Source organism: Takifugu rubripes, chromosome 10, assembly GCF_901000725.2.
Source record: "Takifugu rubripes chromosome 10, fTakRub1.2, whole genome shotgun sequence".
NCBI classification, from domain to species: domain Eukaryota; kingdom Metazoa; phylum Chordata; class Actinopteri; order Tetraodontiformes; family Tetraodontidae; genus Takifugu; species Takifugu rubripes.
In genome coordinates, this window is record NC_042294.1 from 4,672,478 (window position 1) to 4,693,756 (window position 21,279).

At 43.2% G+C, this 21,279-nt stretch overlaps 1 protein-coding gene across 1 annotated transcript in view; it reads right to left on the minus strand.

The window, feature by feature from the left end:
* Positions 1-737: 737 nt before the first annotated feature.
* The window catches only part of LOC105416987 (trichohyalin-like), a 75,760-nt gene continuing 55,218 nt past the window's right edge, over positions 738-21,279 (minus strand). The window contains exons 16-23 of the mRNA XM_011607835.2: positions 20,014-20,125; positions 10,663-10,772; positions 10,519-10,593; positions 9,814-9,907; positions 9,696-9,736; positions 5,521-5,623; positions 2,224-2,440; positions 738-1,186 (exon numbers count right to left, since the gene is read on the minus strand). Coding sequence (XP_011606137.2) covers positions 1,161-1,186; positions 2,224-2,440; positions 5,521-5,623; positions 9,696-9,736; positions 9,814-9,907; positions 10,519-10,593; positions 10,663-10,772; positions 20,014-20,125 — 778 coding nt within the window. The 3' untranslated portion in view covers positions 738-1,160. The remainder of the gene's footprint in view (positions 1,187-2,223; positions 2,441-5,520; positions 5,624-9,695; positions 9,737-9,813; positions 9,908-10,518; positions 10,594-10,662; positions 10,773-20,013; positions 20,126-21,279) is intronic.

Genomic DNA, 21,279 nt, shown 5'->3' on the forward strand with positions numbered 1-21,279 from the left:
TGTAACGTGACGAGTGGATACCAGAATGGAAATGAAAGCACTCTCATCAGATGATCGGACCAGGTCGGCCCAGCAACAAACGCAGACGTGCATTTTCTATCTTGAAATAGGGTTCAACTAATGCGGTGTTAACACGTTAATGAGAGTTGCAATCTCTGGGTGTCTCGCTCCCGTGGTTGAGGCCCGGCGCTCTTTGCAAACAACCAGCGCTAATTTATGGAAAACACAGAGAAAATCCTGACGTGCAACATTCTGCCGGTTTACCGCAGGTTTCTACTGGACCACACTCACGGCATTGAAGCGCCACTCGCTCTCATTTGATGAAATTAGGTTAGGAAGCCTGTTCTGCGCTTACCACTTATGTGAGGGAAAGAACTCACGGTGTGGAAATTAAGACCTTGTATGCCTGAGTGTGAATGTGCATGTTTGTGTGTGTGTGTGCGTTTGTGTGCTTCTCTCTCTCTCACACATACAGACACACACACACAGAGGCTGACTAATCCCTCTGCAGTGCTGAAACGAGTTAAAAACACATCAAAGGGAAGCTTAACCTCTGAGAAACCTCACCGGGATTTCAAGAACAACAAATGATCATTCTCCTCATTGTTTCCAGGGGGACTCTTTTCACCGCTGCGCTGCTGACTTTTTCCCTCAGTCCTGGGAGCTTTCAAAAAGCCCATGGTTTTATTTTTAATGACTGCTCCGTTGGTGCGAGCGCGCATGTTTGTGGAGGAAGTTTGCGTAAGTGTGCGCATGTGTACGTCTGAAAGAACATAACTGATCATAGCTGTGTGAGCGGGCGCGTGTGGGAACGTGCGTTTGCGCATACAGTAAAAGGAGGGTGTTTTTATGCGTGACGGGGTGATGAGAAAAAGTAAGCTAACAAGGACACGTGGCTGCACTTGGGATCATTAAAAAGTACGTCATCCTGATTGGCTACATGAGCGTTAGTGCATGGAACCATTCAGGGACATTTGCGCCTGTGTGGGAGACAGGTGGGGGAGACAATGGACGGACAGCCATGATAAAATGAGGAGGCCAGTTGTGACAGCAGACGTCTTGTCTCCAGACAGCATATTCTCATTATAAAAGCGTAATGATCCCTCTCTGGTTCCAGTTAGCATATTTACGTCTTTGTCCTCGTCTTCGCTCTTGTACAATCACGCTGAGCGCGATACCATGAATCCTGGAAGAACAGAAGGTCAGTATGGATTAAGAACACTCTTGTTCCAGCTTCATACTTTCAGACAATGTCTATATTGATTTGCCTGCTTCAGCTATCGCTACAACTTTATCAGTTTGCAAAACTTCTTTATTATATCCTGTAACTGTCATAAACCATGACATAACTAAATCAAGACGATGCTTAAAAAATGAATGCATGGACCAGAGAGACCCCAGTTGATACCTTTTTAAGTATAAGTATAAGTATAGAAAGTAAATTACCACCCCCCTCCCCCCCAAAAAAAGAAAAAGAAAATCCACGATAACGCACACTTAATCGTACAATAGCACACTGTCACCCACAGGCATTTCTGGGAGAGACAGAAGCATGCAGACGCACAATGAACGGCCACATTGGCGTAGCAGAAGCAGGACACATGGCGAGCAGCTGCGGCGTAATCAGAGACAGCGTTACCGAAACTGATGATGTGCCTTCGCCCCGCTTGGCCAAACACACATTAATCAACGTTGAGGAATCTGTGGCCGGTCGGTGTGCTCTGTTTCCTTAATTTCACTTCAATTAAAAGTATTATTCATCAGAACCGTCGGAAAGTGCCAGCACATAAAAATATTTAAACGCTTAGTGCAAGAATTTGATTTATTTTGCGCGAGTAATGGTTAACGTCAGAAGCTGCTACCGCTCGAGCTCTGCAGCCTTCCAAGATGCACGTAAATGTAAATGCGTTCCTGGAAGAAGTGCATCTACGTCATAGCTGGACGGAGAGTTCTGAGCATTTTTTTAATGGAATGTCATCATTCGCTGGTTCTGGAGGCCCCCCTCTGGCAAAAGGCATCCTGGGACTTGACTTTGACCTGGAGGACATTAACCTCATACTGAGCACACTCCCTAGTGAGAGACTGGGGGTCAAGAAGTCGAGGTAGGTCAAAGTCCTCGGGGGTTTCACTGGGTCTGATCTCTGCCTGTGATCCCAGTCTGAGCTGCTTCCAGACGCTGACACTTCCAGTCCTGAACACCTCATCCAAAGGCCTGAGACTCACCGGGGCTCTTTGGCCCGCCTCCTTGAGCTGGCTTTGGGTTACAGACGTGCTGGCATCCCCTGACGTCACGTCCCGGCTCAGGGGTCGAGGGCGGCGATGGGATGGAGGTACGGACCTGACGCCGTTGGCAGGCAGGAGGAGCTGGAGGCCGTCGCATAGACCTCTCCTCCTCCAGCTGCCTACGCAGGACATCATTCTCCATGCTGAGGGCATTTAACTGAAAAGACAGAAAGACGGAAAGGAGACAAAGAAACTAATATTTAAGCTTGAACATCAGACTTATTTAGTCTACTGGATTCAATCAGACGATAACTATCAGCCATCAAAATTCAGCGAGGTATCCAGTGGATGAGCTTGCTGCTGTACCAGTATAATCGATGAGTAAATGCTGCTTTCATGCTCACTAAACCAAAAATTTTAATGGAAAGGAGGGGAAGAAACACATTTGCAGCGGGGTTGAACACTGTTGCAAGTGGGAGCCACCAAACGGTGTAAATTTCTACATGAAAACAAGCAATTTGAGCGCTCATTAGAGGTCGATTTGACACAAAACCATCCATGACACAAAACAAATCACGCGGCCTCAGAACATGATTTGGCTCCTGAAACACAATTATAGACAAACAAAATTGAGGATTTTTTTTTTTTTTTTTTTTTTACAGAGCTGTTGGGTTCGGCGGGGTGAAGAGTGAGTTAAACACACTTCTGCGACTGACTGGAGGGAGAAAAAAGCAACTACATTTATTTTACAGCGTGGTAATTATATGCAAAATGTGTCAGGCCAAAATTGTAATAAGGTACGGATAAAAGGGAATAAAACATTTGAAATTATGTATTTTTAGCGGCGTGAGGAGTAAAATAAGAAATTAAAGTGCAGAGAGACACAGAGACACATCGGGTAATGACAGTTGCACTTATCCACATCTGTTTTTTAGCATGCGTGCGTGTCTGTGTGAAAGCTGCGGTTAAAGAATGATGTCACATTGACATGTCTGGCCGTGTGTGTGTGTGTGTGTGTATGTGTGTGTGTGTGTTGGGGAGAGAGAGAGAGACAGAGAGTGAAAACACAAACGGAGATGAGACAGACACATTTCCGGGCGGTTCTGCTAACATTACCCTTCCAGACATTGTTCACACACACACACACACACGCACACACCCACACACACACACACACACACACACACACACACACACACACACACTGCAATAAATCTGAGTGTTAAGGCGAGGTCCCCAGCTTAACCCTCCAGGAGCCGACGGCACGTCGATATCCAGAGATGCGTAAAGATTTCCATCTTCAATGGTGAAAACGCTGCCTTCTTTCTTACATTGGGCCCAAAGCGATAGAATTTCTAGTAATTGATTGCAAATTTAAAGGGGCTTGTTTAATTCACCCCATCTTTGAATGTCCCAGGATGCTTTCCTAATTGCCCAGGAGGGAACTGGAATTTGGAAAAAAAAAAGTCCCAGCTTGTGTCCTGAAACTTCACACGGGGCGGGGGAACTGGTCAGCATATGTTTGGATGAAAAGGGTGTTTAAAGAAGAGAGAAAATGAAGAGACATGGAGACAGTTTCATTAATGGTGTGGATGCAAATTTGCACTTTTCCCATTCAAATGCTCGTTTCTATTTCAATGATTTTAATGTATTTTAGTAAGAATTATAAAAAGCAGAGAGAGATACAAACGTTTGGCTTAAAAAATATGATCTACCTGCAGCACAGATGATTTTTCTTATGTCATTTTCAACCTTTTGATCAGCTGCTGCATCGATGTCCATTTCCCCCCCATATTTGTACCAAAAGCATGAAACTGGACATTAGCTGAACGCAAAAGGACAACAGTGCGCCTGGAGCTAGTCAATTCCTGAGAGAATCACAGCTTTTTCCCCTGCTAATGTTCATCTTCATTCCAGATGACAGGGAAATAGCTTAATTTACATCTAATTTTGTACGAGGTTTCAAAGTTCTGCATGAAATCTACTTGGCAGCCTGATAGAACGTCATGTGTGCGTGTGTTACAAAGCTGCCACTAATGTGCGCCTTGTGAGGATGAGTAAATGAGACTGATGCAAAGCAGAGATCTGATTTAAGAAGCTAACAGCTTTCACGCAGATAAACCCAGGCATCCAAACCCTTGACTGATATCTGAAGTGGGTTTCTGAGGACGTGTCCAGCTGAGAGTAAAGGGAAGCTCCCGTGCAAATGGACTGTCTATATCTTTACCTTCTAACCGCGGCTGTAAGTTTGTGCGCCTGCAGACTGTCCGTGTTGGATTGATATGTGTAATGATTCACACTAGAGATTAAGAGGTGCTATTACACACCTGACCTGTTAAACAACACCTCTCTGTCTCTCCATCTGCTCCTTCTTCTGGATCACATGTGCAGCTGACGCTCACTTGCTTTCCAACAATAACAACCGAGGCTGTTTATCAGGAAAAAAAAAAGGGAAAACTTCAACAAGTACTAGCTCACCACGTGTTCCATCAATCAGCAAGGCCGTTGCTACGCACTAACTAAAGTCAGGTGAGCCTTTCCCTGGGCCCTGGAGAACCGAGGGGGCTGAGGAGCCTTTGATTTGGCTCTCCTTTGGTGATTTGTTGACTCTTGTGAAGTTTTTTACGCAGTTAAGAAAGTAAAAAAATGTCAGCCTTCCCTCAGAATATTCCTCTGTGTTTTTTACCCCCACCTTGTTTTATCACAGCAGGCCATTTCCCTACGCTGTCACGGAGAGATCAGTGCGCCCGTATTGATATACATCCCTCTCTCAGCTTCATGAAAGCCAAATCATTTACCAGCAGAAAGGAACCTCGCCACTTTTTCCCGATACAATTTGCCCCCACCGCCCTGCCCCGCCCTCGCCTTTCCTCCCTTTTATCACAGGAAGAGGAAATGGATGTCAGAGAGTGTGCATTTTTGAAGTTGGACGCATGAAAGCAACTTCTTCTGCGCAAGCTCAACAGCAGGTGGGCCAGTGTATGTGTGTGTGTGTGTGTGTGTGTGTTGGGGTAAAAGGACTTTCAGGACCTGACAGGTGTGTGTGTTTCCTCGTATTTGCTACATAATGAGAACCAAAATACTGATTTTACAAGCAAAGTGAGGACATTCTTGCAAAATGGACCATTTTGATGAGTCTGCACAAACACAAAGAACTGTTTGAAGGTTAAGACAATGTTGGGTTAGAACTGGGTCAGGGTCAGGGGTTATCTGGGCTGGTTAGAAATAGGAGCTATATAATGGGTAAGTGTTTGTAGAAACGGTAGTGCGGATGTGTGTGTATGTGTATGCTCTTACTTGTTGGTTCAGCGTTCCGATGGCTTCGAGGTTTTGTCGCAGCCATAGCTGCATGTCCTGGATTTTGTTGAGGTTTAGAGCAACGCACCCTTGTGCTTTCAGGCTGAAAGAAAAAGTGAATTTTAACACCTCTGGGACAAATCTGAGCAATTCCTGTAAGAATGCAGCCTTAAAGACAAACAGAACAGGTTGATATGTGTCATTTTAAAGTAACTCACTCACGCTAGTTCTGCATGATGGGATGCGTTTGCATAACCACCCCCATAACCACAGCTTCAATCAAATGTCTATAAAATCTGGGTCATAAAAAGTTGGCGTACATCATCTTCATTATAACATCGTCATTATAACTTAATACTAAAGTCAAAGATGGGAAAGTAACCGCTCCTATAAGACTAAAACCAGGAAAAAAACCCCCACAAAAACAAAATGAAGGCGAGCGGAGCCAGGGAACATTAAGAGGACAAGAAACCATTTAAGATTTGAACTGTTTATTAAAAAGGTTTTGTGGAAGCACAAACAAACGCTATGATGCTCAGAGCCAAGGCTGACTTAAGGAACGTCTATTAATTTAACGACAGTGGATAATGGTGCTCTGTTCGGGCTGAGGAGCTCTGCCCCCCCGCTTTACGCTCCTTCCTTTCATGCCCCACTGAACCTGTCCAGTTAGCATTTGGGGGGGAAAAATGTCTAAATACTTTATTGAAGACTTCTTAGGCCATTACAGCACCACTGTACCTCTCCAATGTTAATTTTCTCCTGACGAAAAAAAAAAGCAAGCTGGGATATTCTATCAGAGCGGCGGATGGAACGCCACTCCCGTTTTGCTCCAGTTGAGCAGAGATGCACGCTCTTCGAGAGCTAATGAATGACATTATTGTCTCCACGGATGTGGCTCACACACAAAGACACACACACACACGCTTTTGGCCCTATTAGTCATAAGTTAAAGCATTTAAAATCTGAAGAGGCACTTCAGGAAGATGCTAATATAAGGACAGACTCTGAAAAGTTTATAAAGCTCATTAATGGGAAAAACAGATTCAGCCTACATGAAACCAACCCAATATAGAATCTCTCAAACATATCCAGCGACTTTGGAATATTGTCAGTGTTAAAATGCTCCCAAAAACATAAAGAAAGAAATACAGTTCCATATTAAAACCTTTTTTCCAGAATAGAATTAACATTCCTGTCTGTCACCCAATCTAACGGCGGCCGATGTAAACAGTTTTCCGTTGAACAGACTTCATTTCCTGAGAGTGACTTCAGTTATAATTGCAACTGACCCCTTTGACTCTGTTAATTTCACACCATAATGATGATACAAAGAGCATTAATATGCACGATGCTGCCTTTTTCCTTTGATCTTCAGAAAAGCGATGATTTCCCTGTTTCCTTTGATGCGGCCAAGGGAAAGAGAACAGGAGGCATGCTCCATAAAATCGAATTTCCGCCGATCCTTTGCATGATTTAAATGCTTCCCTCAATGTTACTGTGCTCTTCGGCAGCAGATCATGAAACATCACCACTGCCGCCGCCGTGTGAGATTTATGCACGCGTTGTGCGTTCTGGCACCGCGCCTGTGTAAACCCGTACTTCTGTGTTTACACGCAAACAGGATGGGTGTAATTAGCGGTCTAACCCAATCAGCGCGTGTGTAATTATAGTCATTAGGGTCAAAGCACAAGCTGTCGCGCTCTCTAAACTCAGCCATAAACTACACGGCTGCGCTCCACAATCTCTCCTCATCTTTCTTATTTACTGCTTCCCTCTCAGATTCTATGCAAGGCTCGACTGTCTTGTCTCCTCATTTTTCTGCCCCTTCACTCCTCTGTGTTTGTACAAACCCCCTGCTGTGATCATGGGCTGCTCTTAATTGGAAGCACATTGTTAGCAGTGCGACTGATGGCGCCCGGTGCTTCACAAGCTCTTCCCTCTACATGGTTTGTGTCACAGCCACAGCAAACTGCATCGATCTCAGCCTTCACCGCGGCGATGCTAATCTAGTCCAACATTATGCAAGATAATATGAGGTGAAATGTGAAGGAGTTTGATGAATCATTTAATTAATTTGCGCCTGGAGGATAATAGCTGTTGAAAGACGTGCTACTTGAGTGTTTCTTTGTCTCTGCCACATGTTTTTGACACAAATCCAACGCTGGCCCTGCATTTGAAGCTTTTCTCAGAGCTCATTCTTCTCCTTGCTGGTGAAATTAAACACTTTTGTCTGGGAGAGAAAGGAAGAGGAAGGGAAGAAGCATCCTCCTGACTCCACGACAGTAAAGAGTTGGCAATTATGCCAACATAGAAGTACATCTGACACTAGACACCAGTAAGGTGTCAAGGCTTGTGATCACAAATGATGATACGAAGTAGCATTCACCTACTTCTGTCCTCTAAATGAGCGCTGGGGTTAGCGAACCCCAACCCTGGTAAAGGTATACTCTTGCACATCACATAGTTCCAAGGATTAAAACCACAGAGCAACACTGTGTAATACAGTAACATGATGCCAAGGATTCACAGTACAAAAGAAACTATTGTGTTATTTTTCATCTGTACTGCAATTATTACACATTATTATATTTACAAACTACTCAGCAGAGATTTAAAAATACCAGTTTGATCTGATTGTTTGTTTAAAGCAGCACAAACATGCGTGTTACACGTCACAGCAACAGAATCAGGATTCTAGTTGTATTTAAATGCAAAAACGTGTGGTTGCACCCGCCAGGAGGGGAGATCTGTGTTAAATTGGCTATTTCAATTGAAGTTTTACAGTATATTTGACACAAGCTGAAAAAGAAAATCAATAAAAAAATCGCAAAGTATACATGGCCTACATGCTTCAATATCGAACAGCATGGAAACTGACCTAAACCGAGTATTGTCACTTAAATGTCACCAAGCCTCGTTTCTTTTTAACGGTCCAAATTTCGATGTTCTCTGCTCCTGGTTCCTCACCTCTCTGCCGTCTGGGCTAAAACGAAATGCCATCCGAGAGGTGAAGCCGCGACACTCGGCAAATACTGGAACGGCGGGCCGTGTAATCATAATAAATTTCTTTAATAAAGGCATATCTAATGAGAAAACCTTTGCGCCGTGTTGATGGCTGCCAGTGATAGTGGCAGGTGGGAGACACTGAAAATATCCCCTTTGGCACCAGTAATGAGATTTATCCTCCAGATGTATACAGCTGCCAGGAGAAACCCATGACATATCTGTTGCCTTATAGATTCATAATTTTCATACATATGGCATTGTGAGGGTGTGTGCGAGTGTGGGTGCAATAATGAAATGAAATAAATTAGAAGTCTTCATAATAAAGAAAAGGAAGGAGACTAGATGGAGAGACACTATGGAAGGGTCTTTCATTCACTGGTTTTATCTCCTTCTGTGTTATTACATTCGCTCAATCAAAACCCCTCTTCTGCATACATCTACATCAACTCTCTCTCTCTCTCGTTTACAATTATGAGGGAAAGACAAAGAAAAGCTATTCATCTTTCTGTCGCGGCCCCTTAATGATATCATTAAAATGACTGACAGCTTTGAATAGCGTCGGAAAGTTACCCCAGTCAAAACAAATCTGATCCGTTTTGGAAACAGAGGCTGGTGCTTCGTTAGGGGAGGGGTGGGACAAGAGTGCATGCATAAATCGGGGCGAGGTGGCGGGGGTTGTTAATGAGGAAGACCTTGGGGGGGTGATAGTAAGCTCCGCTGCAGGCAGATGCCCCCTCCAATCCTGCTTCCATCCCACCACCTAATCCCATCTGTGCTATGTTGCTTTTAATAGTCTTAATGAAGATAATAAATATATTTCCTGTCTGTTGATGAATGCAGCGTGACAGTCAGGGTGGAGGCAGACAGAAGAAGAACCGGCCCTCGATTGGAGAGTAATTATTGTCAAAATAAGGCCCAGCATGAGTAACATATTCACAGTGAAGAAAAAGCTTGACACAGACAAGCTCGCACAGGTGGCAGGGGGCCCCTGGGGTGTTTCATTCACAACTTGGCACTCCAGATGTCATTAGCGTCAACAGCTTTGTCCTGGCTTCAGCACCAAGCTCGCCGGCTGACACTTTTGTTGCCTGTGAATGCTAAAACGAGCGGTTGATAGGTGGAAACTGGCTCACATGAACATACAGGCAAACACGCAGGTGACCACTCACGTTGCCTCGTCTTGTCGCACATCCCGGTTCCTGATGTAAGCCTGGAAAATATAACACACCAAATGTTCATAAAAGGCTCCTCCGTTTGAGCTCCAGCGTTTTTCAAGCGCTCTTTCACCTTGAAGCGCTCCGTGTCCTTTTCCTTCTCATCCACAACTTCTTTTAGTCTTTTCACTTGCAACTTCAATCTGTTGTTAGCCTCCAGAAGGTGCCTGTGGAAGAGAGCGAGACAGAGAAATATGCAAGCCGAGGCTGAGGCAAAAGGCAGACGCGGTTATTATCTTCATCATGAACCTCTTGTTAACATGGAAGACAACTATGCTGCTACACGATAACAATGAGGTCTGTGTTCCTCTGCTTCCAGAAAGTCCTTTAACAAGCAGCTCGACATGATCTGTGCTACACTAACAGACAATGAGGCTTTCTTTTCTTCTTATTATTTATTTTCGTATTGATATCGTCGCTGTTTTAATCAGAAGCCAGTTCTAAATAGGATGAGAAGAACCAGGCACGAAGCCAACCAATACGGCAGGTTCGGCTTCAGCATAAGAACAACTCAAGAACATACATTTTGTAACTGAAACAAAAATGGGAGGGAGGAAGAGCAAAGACGTAAACATTTGCAGTGGGGTTTGGGGGAGGTATAGCACCCCAGGGGTTGTGAGACAGCTAGACCGCTTTGATCTCACGAAAGAGTAAAACACCACGCCAGAGCATGTGAGTGTGTGTAGGCGTGAGATGTGTGCATACAGATGTGGTACGCAACGACACATGACAAATAGATCCACGATACACCTGTTGCTAGCTTAAAGACATCACTTACTCTTTCTCTTGAGTCACAGTCAGCAGCACTTTGGTTTGTGCCTCCAGCTGGACAGAGAGGTTCTCACTGGACACCCTGAGAAAAGAACTGGGCCTTTAGAAATCCACCCAAACCCACAAGATTTAGAAAAAGAGGCACACATACTTTTGTTCAGATATCCACTGAGTAACATTCTTCATGACCATCTTGCTCTCAAAGAGGAGTTTTTGATTGTCATCCTGCATCTCTTCCAGCTTTGACCTCAGCGTGTCCATCTGTAAGACACAGAAAAGACCGTTAGCTCGGGTGGCTCGCAGCTTCAGTGTTCTAATGAGCTTAAATTAGCCTCTGGCACTGATTGTTCCAGCCTGTTTAAAATTGAATGGTTTAGAAAATTTAAACCTGTAACATTCTTTAACGGTTACAAGATCTTTAATTAATTTCAGCCCTTAATGAAGCTCGCGGGAAGGAGAAATATGCTTTTTTTGGTCTCTTTTTAACATTGAGTCATGTTAAAAAAAACAATACCACTCATTATACCATGTAGCAATGGCATTATGGGGTGCCCTCCATCCCCCTCTTCAGCTCCCTTTCAGAAAAATCCTGAACAGCCAACAAGCAGACAGAGGGTCCACAAAGAAAAAGAGGAAACTGAAACAGGGAAATTCAGCTGGAGGCGGAAAAGAGACTGAAAACAGGGGTACAGCCGTTCTGTTCTGATGATCTATAGAAGTTTTTTTGGGGAGGTGATGAATCGCGTCAAGCTGCTCCACCAGAGTCCAAGATGAAAAATAAATACCTGAAAATAGGTATAATGCTGTATGTCCTCTTTAAGGTGACAAATGATCTCTGTTGTGGCTATTTGGATGGCTGTTGTCTTATTGATTTATTGACATTGTTGTCCACTTTAACACGTGAAGGCAGTATTGTCTGCCAGCTTGGTTTGTCTTCTAGTTTGTTTTGGGGCTGTTTTCCACGCTTACTTCTAGGCATCCTCACTCTTTGGATTTGGAACTCACTTCTGTGGATGTAAATAAAAAGCATTTCTGTGTGTGACCATCAGGACTCATTTTCACAGCGAATCGTCAGATTTTAGGAGTTATATAAGAATTTTTCCTTGGTAAGACAAAGGCTATTCACAAAGCATCTTTGGCCTTAAGAGAGCTCCTTAAGAGAAACACTTTTAGGAGTGAGGAGAACTTTTAGGAAGCCTAGAGTGTCTTAAACAAAGAAAGGAAGGAGAGACGTCCACATATTGAAGAAGTTTTTGTTCTCTTTTTCCTCTCTCTTCTTTCCTTTCTGTCTCTGTTCTTCTGTCCAGTTTGAATTTCTGCTTTTTTTCTCCATTTCATTATTATTATTATTTTTTATTTTTTTTACAATGAGGCCAGTACTCAACGTAATTGCGTCCACCATTAATGTCAAATAGATTAAACAGTAAAACTAACAGCATGGTCAGTAAACATAAAAATAAGCAAATCAATATAATATCCAGCACTTGAATGAGGTACTTTCAAACCTTTGGAAGCTGTGACAATTCAATGAATTTTGCTGAGTCTCAGGAGCACATTTGTTTTTTCTGTTAGTAACATCCAATCACAGCTTTTAGAACACCTCGTCACCTAGCAACAGGGTCAATCACACCTCTTCAAAGGTTTCTGTCCCCAAAGTTTCTGTCCCCTCCTGGCTAAGACGCTCTCAGGGAACTCCAGAATCCCCCTTAAGACTCCTTAATAAGAATATTTCAGCGAAGTTAGGAGCTCTGAGAGGACATTTGATACTAGCCCAGGTTTTCCTTCTGGCTCTACACACATTATTATCCTCATCTGTAGCCCAAAGGAAGTAGTCAGGAGTCTTTTCTGATAATCCCCCAAAACAGTGATGCATCTTTTTTTAAATCAATAAATAATAAAATGTGGATGGATGGTGTTTCCTTTATTTTAAGAAGGCAAGATGCAGAGAAACCTTCAGTTGATCACAACTAGACAAGCACACTAGCATATGTTAGAGTGAACCACCTAATATAACCTGCAGATTGCTGACTGACACTAAACACACATCATTCCAATTGTGATCTGTTTTAAATGGTTCCTGATGGTCCCTGGTGGTTCCAGGTGGTCCCTGATTTCAAGGCTCTTAACAATGAACCTCCTCTTATATTACTCATATTACGGTATAATCCAGGTATGAGTCTGATAATTCCATCTGTTTTCTCACACTAGCATTTTCTTTCTCTGAAAAAGGATCAATTAACATTTCTGCTAAGGTAAGTAAAAGGTAGTAACTTGGTATAAGGAAGAAAAATGCAGAACATGTGTGAATGCAGACAAAAACAAGATTTGACAGAGGAGTAGATGGGATGAGGGGTGAAAACTGGGATGGGATGGAATGGCACCGTCCAAACTGCTGACTTTTCCATCTGCTTATCACCTTTCTGGACCTGAACTCTGGAGACCCTGACACATTACCCTTATCACCATGGAAACACCTTTATAGACCACCCGTTCTTGTAAAAAAAAAAAAAAAAAATACCCGAGCTAACATGTATTAAAGTTTCCAATATGTGGACCATGAGTTATGTATCCCCAAAATACACACGATTAAGGTGAATCTGAAGCGTAAGTGCCGGCCAAAATGTTGTGCTGTTGATGTTTATCTGGAAAACACCACAGTGAGGGAGTAAACTACTGCACAGGCATGAGAAGACACTGATAATGGGGAGCTGAGTGGCAAAAAATGCTGCAGTAATCAGAAAAGCAATGAAAAACAATTATGCTTCATTTTATCCTCACAACGCGTCAGTGGGACAAAATAATAATCTCCAGACAGATAAGACCAAAGACGAGAGAAAAGACAAAAGATGGTCCATTAAAATAAAGCTTTTCTCTTTCTTTGAAGCCAGCTGCCAGTTGATAAAATTGCGTCCACATCGGACAAACATTTGTCAGGCCGAGATTGAAGTGAAACTGATTCTGTGTTGCCGCTGGTCAAAATTTTTATTTACGAGTTTATCAAAGAGGGGCCAGACTTTAATCCTGCACCCCGTCAGCCCCAGGCTGCCCCGGTTCAAAGGATGACCGCTCGAGTTCGCTCCAGATTCCGAGGAATTCCAGTAACAAATCACAGGACGATGGAATGGCTTTAGCAAGTGTCATTTTTGAGTTAAAAAAAAGCAAATCGAGTTGTGTCTGATGTGACAACCAAACAGAAACCAGTAAATGATGTAAATGATTTTCCAGTTGCCAAATAATTAGGCTGTACAAATGAACAGGCTGCCTTAGATATGAAAGGAAATGACTGTGGAGATGACTGATGCCTAATCAATAATTCAAATTCCACGACATGATGAAAAATTACAGCTTTAATTAAGTTTAGATTCTGGTAGGGCTGCATTTCCACAAACGAAGCAATAAAGAAAATCTGAGGGAACAATGAAATTACGCCAGGCAAATCATTTAATTTTCAAGAGCAAACAGCGTCAGAGCGTCAATCGTAATGAGATTTATGGACGATGGCAGAAATATCGTGATTCCCTCGCCTGTCAGTGATTTCATTGCTGCTTTTGTAGAGGTGTCTCCACGTGAAACCCTCATGCTAATGCTAATTACACGCACAAAAACACTGAACCGTGCCGTTAGGAGACTGGAAAACGCGCTGGTTATGGGTCTGAACCCACCTCAACGTGCGCAGACGCACACATGTACACGAGGGAGGGGGATCTGTTGCACACTATAATGACAGTAATTACCTCTGGTCGCACATTAACATGTCCCTCCTGACTGACTGGCTCGGCTGGTGGAGGGATGTAAATCGCGGCGCTAGTCTGATGTTGTGATTAGGACTAAATTACACACCCTCAGTCTGTGGGGGAAGCGGTGAAAGAGGAGTGAGGGGGGGTGACTGAGAAAGAGAGGGCCGAGAGAAAGAGGGAGGAATGTTTGGAGAAACGGGGGACAAAGGAGGTGTGACTGCAAGGGGAGGCGGGAGGGAAGGTAGCGTACCTGCTTAACATTTAGATTGGTTTTGTTGCACAAATATTTTAGCTGATGATGGGGGCTAAAAGGGGCAACTGAATTCATTTGGGGCACACTTATAGCCAAGTTTGGTCTTTTCAGGGCTGCAGCAGGAAAATAGGAGGCGTCTAGCACAGTGCTAAAGGAGGATCTGGGAGGTTTGCCGCTGCTCTTACAGTATTTATAATTGTGGTAGTTTCTTCTGTTAGAATAGACAAAAATGTACAGATCGCGACCCACACTTTCACTAAGAATAGAGGACTGTTCTGAATTCATACATCTGAAAAAACCTCCGTGAAAAACCACAAAGCACACCAGAAAACAGAGAAAATAAATAAATAAACTGTGACGTCTGGAGCACATAATGGATTTTCCATCTTTTCCTTACTGGGGGGCGGGGGTAGTTGCACATTAACAGAAGAGGACAAATATATTTTCACTAAAATGGAGCAAAACTGTTCAAGGTCAAGTGATGAACACAATTCAAAGTTACATGATTCAAAGTTAACTTTTTTTAAGAAAAGGCAGAAAAAATGAAAGTAGCCGGGTTGTTGCTGCTGCGGAATATGAGTCATTACTCAGTTCCAGCTCATCAGAGCACATCCCCTCATCAAATTAATGAACACATTTATTGTTAAACACGTTTTTATAAAACATTCATCCATTCTGTCTAATTACAAGACTCAACAGGGCTGACATCACTTAAATATGCATACTTTTCACTCACAGGGCCTGAATTAAAGATCTACAGCTGTGTGTGTGTGTGAGTAAGTGTGTGTGTGTGTGTGTCTGTAGGTTTGAGTGTGTGTTATGTACGGTGGTGGTTGAGAATGAGGTTTCCTAAGCAGGTCTTCTCACTCTGAGTTTAATGGTGATAATCATGGCGTGACCCAACATTAGAACACTGCGTGCGTGTGTGTTTATGTGTGTCTCACGCTCCCTAATGGTGACGATCGTGACATGTTCTCCATTAGACTACTCAGTAGGCCACAGCAGATCTAGCATATTAATGATGCTGATGATGGCTCCTTTAATTACTTTCATCTGCTGCACAGCTCCTCCACAGCTGCAGCTTTCTTCTCGCTCTCCTCCACGCCGAACAAAACACTGCTTAATGTACAAGTGGCTGCCATGTTTGAAGTTCCTCTTGAAGCCTGACTGATTGCGGCTTATTATGAGCCAATTCCAGATTGCTCAAAATGGGACATCTCCCCTGCCTAGTAGGCAGATTCAGCATGAGTAAACCCTATGACCCCCCCATGACTATGGGCCCTGTGAATGTCTAATTTCAATACTTCAGTGTGAGCTAGACCAGGAACCATGGTTGTGCACTTTGACAATTGGTTTCTCCCTGGGCCTGAATCCAGTAAAGGGATGTGTACATAGATCTGGCTCGTGGCACATTCACATTACAATTAGCAGCTGAAAGTGGGTTTTCACAGGCGGTTGGACCTGTTTAAAATCCATTTACAAGAATCTCACAGTCTCGCCAATGTTGCATTTTTAAAAAGGGGAAAAATTGCAACGCCAATGTCAAAAAATGGGTGGGGCGCGCTAAATCCATGAGAAGTCATGTCTGTTATGTTGCCATCCGGTTTGTTCCTGAACTTCCAGCTCAATTTGGTAATATGCCTCATGTTATCGCGGATATCAGCCGGTGCGTCCCGGTCTGCTGTTGACACGCCGTGTCAATCGTTGCCTGATCAATATAAACAGGGTAATTTGACCTAATTCCCATTTTGTGTTCTGTGCATTCCGTCCTCAAAGGCCTTCAGTAGGCAGGTTGCAAATGTGAGAAGGTCTTCAAATACCTGATCAGCATGCCACTGTAAATGGAATTTGGGCATTTACACCCAACCTCGGATCCTCACAGAGGCAACTGGAGACTAAACATTCATTGGTTCGTCTGTAGTTGCAGAGCACTTGCAAGAAAACAAATCTGAAACTATCGACAGCACCAACGATGTATCAAATTGGAAGGCTTGTAAATGATGCCCCGTTGAAGAGAATCCATTTCTATGTTAATCCACTGGTTTATCAACCAGAGTTGGTAGAAGCGCTGACATTTGTATGTCACATGACTGGTGCATTCTGGATTTACCCTGGCTGACTGCATGAGCACCCAAACACAACTCAAGACTGATGTGCAGAAGGGGGAGGAATTTATATTTTACTAGTCATGATCGAATGCTTTTTGTGGGAAAAAAAAGATGCCTGATATTCAGTTTATCCACTTTCCGTATAAATTCAGGTTGTGTGCTTGAGTCCATCCGATACAAAAAGCAACACACAAAAATAAATTAATAAATTCCCATTATTCTGCTGCTGGATCATTTAATAGAGATACTTTACAATCGAGGAGGACGTTTCAATGAGAGATCTCAGCGAGAGGGTTCTGCTCAAGGTTTCTTCCAGTTAAAAGGCAGTGTTTCCCTCCAACGAGAGGGTTCAGTCTCTGGGTTCTTTACAGCACCCCCCCGCGACACACACACACACACACACACACACACACACACACACACACGCACACACACACACACACACACACACTAAACAAATATGAAGGTCCATTCCATAGTTAAACAGTCAGATAATCAGTCCACTTCTCTTTATTCATCAGCTAAATAAATGAGCTCCATTATATTTGTCCCCATTAAGCCTGTGAGTTTGTCAAAAGGTGATCTCTAGGGTGGTCTCAATTAGGCCAGGCGCAGGTCCCCGATCAGGTATAATGAGAGATATCCAGGAACACGCGTCTGATGTGCGTGCAGACACTTTTAGAATCACCAAGCTAAACTTTTCTTGCCACCCATTGAAATCGCACAAATGCGTTACCGATGCTTGCTAAATAACGTGGTGGAAACTGGAGCCATTTAACGGACCTTACTCCAAATACTGCACAAAATTTCAAACCAGTCAATGATTAAGCGCCAGAGTCTTGGTCAAGGACACCAAAGTTTGGACCAGTGCATTTCTAATCATTAGTCAGATCCCCTGCCGTCTCCCAGTGATTAAAATCCTCTCTAATTGTATTCCCCCAGAATGACATCAGTTGTAACCATTTAAGGCAACTGGGTAAAGTTGCTTTTTGGAACTTTTTGCCTTTTGAAATCCTCTCATTAAAACTGTTGTAAATTGTTTAATCCATGCTATAAGAAATAGAGGTAAACACACTAATGAGTCTATATGTGTGGAAAAGAGAGGGTGAGGGAGAGGAGACGAGCCGCCACAAAAATTAGGCCTCTTGTTTACCAGAACTCTGAATTTGAACCTGTGCAGAAGGACACAGGTGGAATAAAGAGAGACTTGTCTGTGTCCAGTGGATAACATGCAAAGACTAGCAACCTGAACTTTAACACACATCCCATAAACGCATACACAGTGTTGCATGCAAAATCATTCACAGGCGGAAGGACGGCAATCTGTGCAAAGGCAATTTGTAATATAGATTTCTTCTATAGGCCACTGTTGTGTACCATTTACCATTTCAAACCCCTGAGTTTTTTTTCCCCGCCAGTGGATCATTCATCCTCTGCTGATCAATAACAGAGATTGGGACCTAATGAAGGAGTCATAGTCAAAACCACCATCGCAACGGTATTTAAACACTCTGGAGTCATGTCCCCTGCTCTGATGAGATGCTACACGACAAGGACGGACTTTTAAAGGCTGCAGGAGGTCAGCCGAAGCACAAAAAGTGGTGCTTCACCTGACTCTTAAGATTCTTTCATCTGCTCCTTCAAAAACACACAAACTGATGTCGACTGCCATTTGCTGTGCATTAAAATGCCTCTGTGTTCCATGAATACTGACCAAAGAACTGAGGGGTCTAAATTCCATGTCAGTGGTGGTTGGAGGAACAACTTCTGTTCATCAAGGATTAGTTAATATCTTCTTTATTTCCTTCTTCAGCAGGAGAAGATTGATACACCGACATATTAATCTGCTAAATATCGAAACAGATGTTTAGCTTTTTAAGCTCTAGAATAAGAAAGGAAACTGCGGCAACGGCTTGCTGGAATCTACAGGTTATGTGGGATCCAAATCAGGTGTTTCCCAGTCAGAGAACCTCTGGAAACCCATCACAGCCAAGCTCTTATTAAGAATGAAGATTTAGCAGGTTAATGAGTTTTAGCCGCAGAACCACACAAGCGGCCATCCTGTTTCAGTCTGTTTCGCTGGGCTAAGGGAAACAGGAAATAATATTGACCTTCTCAACTTCAGAGAATTTAGGGAATTGATGGTTTTATTTTAAATAAGAAAATTAAAACCAGTCAGGTAAAAAAAAAAGTATGAGTGGTTGTTAACTCGCAGTGATGATTAATCAATAATTCATTTTGGTATCAAAGTAATTGTCTGGATGGAAAAGGCTTATATAAACATTCTATCATTAGGTTGAACTTATTTATATTTTGACATTTTTGCAAGTTGATCAATATGGAAGTTCATATTTTATCTCCAAAATAATATGCACCTATAAGCTGATGTGCTATAAATGCATGCATGCCTCCCTGAGTGTGATTCAATGGACTCCGATACGTTAAATGCCAAATCGTACAGTAGACAATAAAGGAGAGAAAGATTTTCAACTTTTGTGAAGCAAATGAGGAGGACTTTGACAGAAGCCTGCTTACTGACTGACCAATCAACTGGTCTACAGTAAGTCAGGGTCTTACTGGCTCCAGGCAATCAGTATTGTTGAGAAAAAAGACGGGAGCGCTATGTGGGCTGCATTATTCACAAGGACATGGTGAGGGGAAAAGAGTGAGGGCGAGGAAGGTTGAGCAAAAGAATCGAAAGAGATGGAACACGGAGTGAGAAAACAGGGATGAGAACACGATAATGGCGACAACAGAAAAAAAGCAGAAAGGGAAGAAGATCAAGATCCGTAATCGCTGCCATGAGCTTCAGCTTAAGACAGAATTCAGAGTTTGTCGAATCTAAATGAACATCACTTCCCCTGTCCTAGCTTTACCCTTAATTATCCATTCTGTCTTTGTACTGTGGCAGCTCAGCACTGACAACCGCTCTCCCCGGAGACCACTCCAACCCCCCCGCTCACAGGCAGAACATTAGGGACTATCAGGGAATATTACACCCAGGAATTAACGCTCCAAATCACCTTGCCAGGTTTAGGCCTTGCCTACACCCCTTCCTGTCTTGGACAAGATAATCCAGGCTCTAGCAGTAGATATACGCCACTAATCATCTGAAAGGTAAGAGGGGCTGCAGGCGGGGGATGGGGGGGGGGACCTTGGAGGGCACGAAGAGCAACCGGGAGCTTAATATATGTGCATTAATGTTTGTATAGTATAGTAAACCTGATCACAAATCCCACTTTTACAGTAGATGGAGATCAATACTGCAGCTGGAGAAGTGGCTGGATAATTACATTTCAGTGGCACTTATTTACTGAATCTTTCAGTGTTCAGCTCAGAGCAAACTGACACAATCAGAAAGGCACACTGTTGCAAGCAGAGGCTCCAGTTTGAGATATTTGTACCTTGTTTTGTGCCTCCCGTTTCTCCCGTTCCGCCTGGAGTCTGTGATCAGCGCCCTGCTGGAGGTTCCCCCTGAGCTCTGACACCTCTGTCTGCAGCTTCACAGCTAAAGACCTGTACACACACGCACAGGCACGCACATACACACACAACTTATACGTTTGCATTTGTAAGGACTTTTCAGAGGCATTTCCAGGCTCCCCTTAACCTGAACTGTCCCAACTAATCTCCCAACCTTAATTATCCCAACCAAACCCTTAACCCACACTGAAACCCGTTCGAACCTTAACCTTAAAACCACACCTTAACCGTCAAACAGTCATGTGATAAACATATAAGTTAAGAGTACTGTATAAATGAATGTACATGTAGCTCACTAGAGGTTATAGTACAGATTGTTCACTCAAAAATGTGTTTTTATTCAAAAGGGTAAACTTTAAAGTGCAATTATTAGCATCCCGAAAACCCAAATGTGAGTGAGATTGTAATATACAATTCACACGTGTGTATGTGTTTGAGTGGTGTGTGTGTGTGTTTGAGTGTGTGTGTCAGTTGAGCTAAGGGAATGTGAAGGGGGATCAATATAAAAGGGTCCGTTTCTGCCATGCAACGGTGTGCCTGTGTGTATGAGAGTCAGTTAGTGTCTGCAGTGTGTGTGTGTGTGTGTGTGTGTGTGTGTGTGCATGCTGCCCTAGCTACAGTGAGATCAATACAACAAATGATTACCATTTCCACAAACCTCCCTCCGCAGCCTCGCTCTGGCGGCTCGGCGAGCCTCGACAGTCCGCCCCCACCCCAGCCCCCAACGCCCCCCCTACCCTTGACCAACAATGATAACAAACATTTAAAAATGTGCAAAGTTAATCAGTTTATTAATGTTTTTGAAACTGCTGACTATAGATGTAATTGTCTCCTTTAGATGTCCACAGATTTTAGTGCAAGAACCAATTAACATTTCATAAAACTTGACGGATCTTTTACTCACATTATGTGACTGATGTGGTTTCTCCTTTACTTATTGGTTGGTTTTTGTCTGTTAGACAGTGAAAAACAGACATTCCTCAGACTCTCTGGAACTAGGGGTCGCTCTCTAGTTTTACAGCTGGTGTCCAAACATTATTCTTCCAAGATGCTAAATCTTTGTGGTTGTAATAAATCTCAAAGTACAGTTTTCATTAGAACTCTGTGCAACAGCCGCAGGTGTAAAAGGCATAACAAGACCGGCAATTTAATTATCTTTTCAAATTATGAAAAGGAGATTTAATATG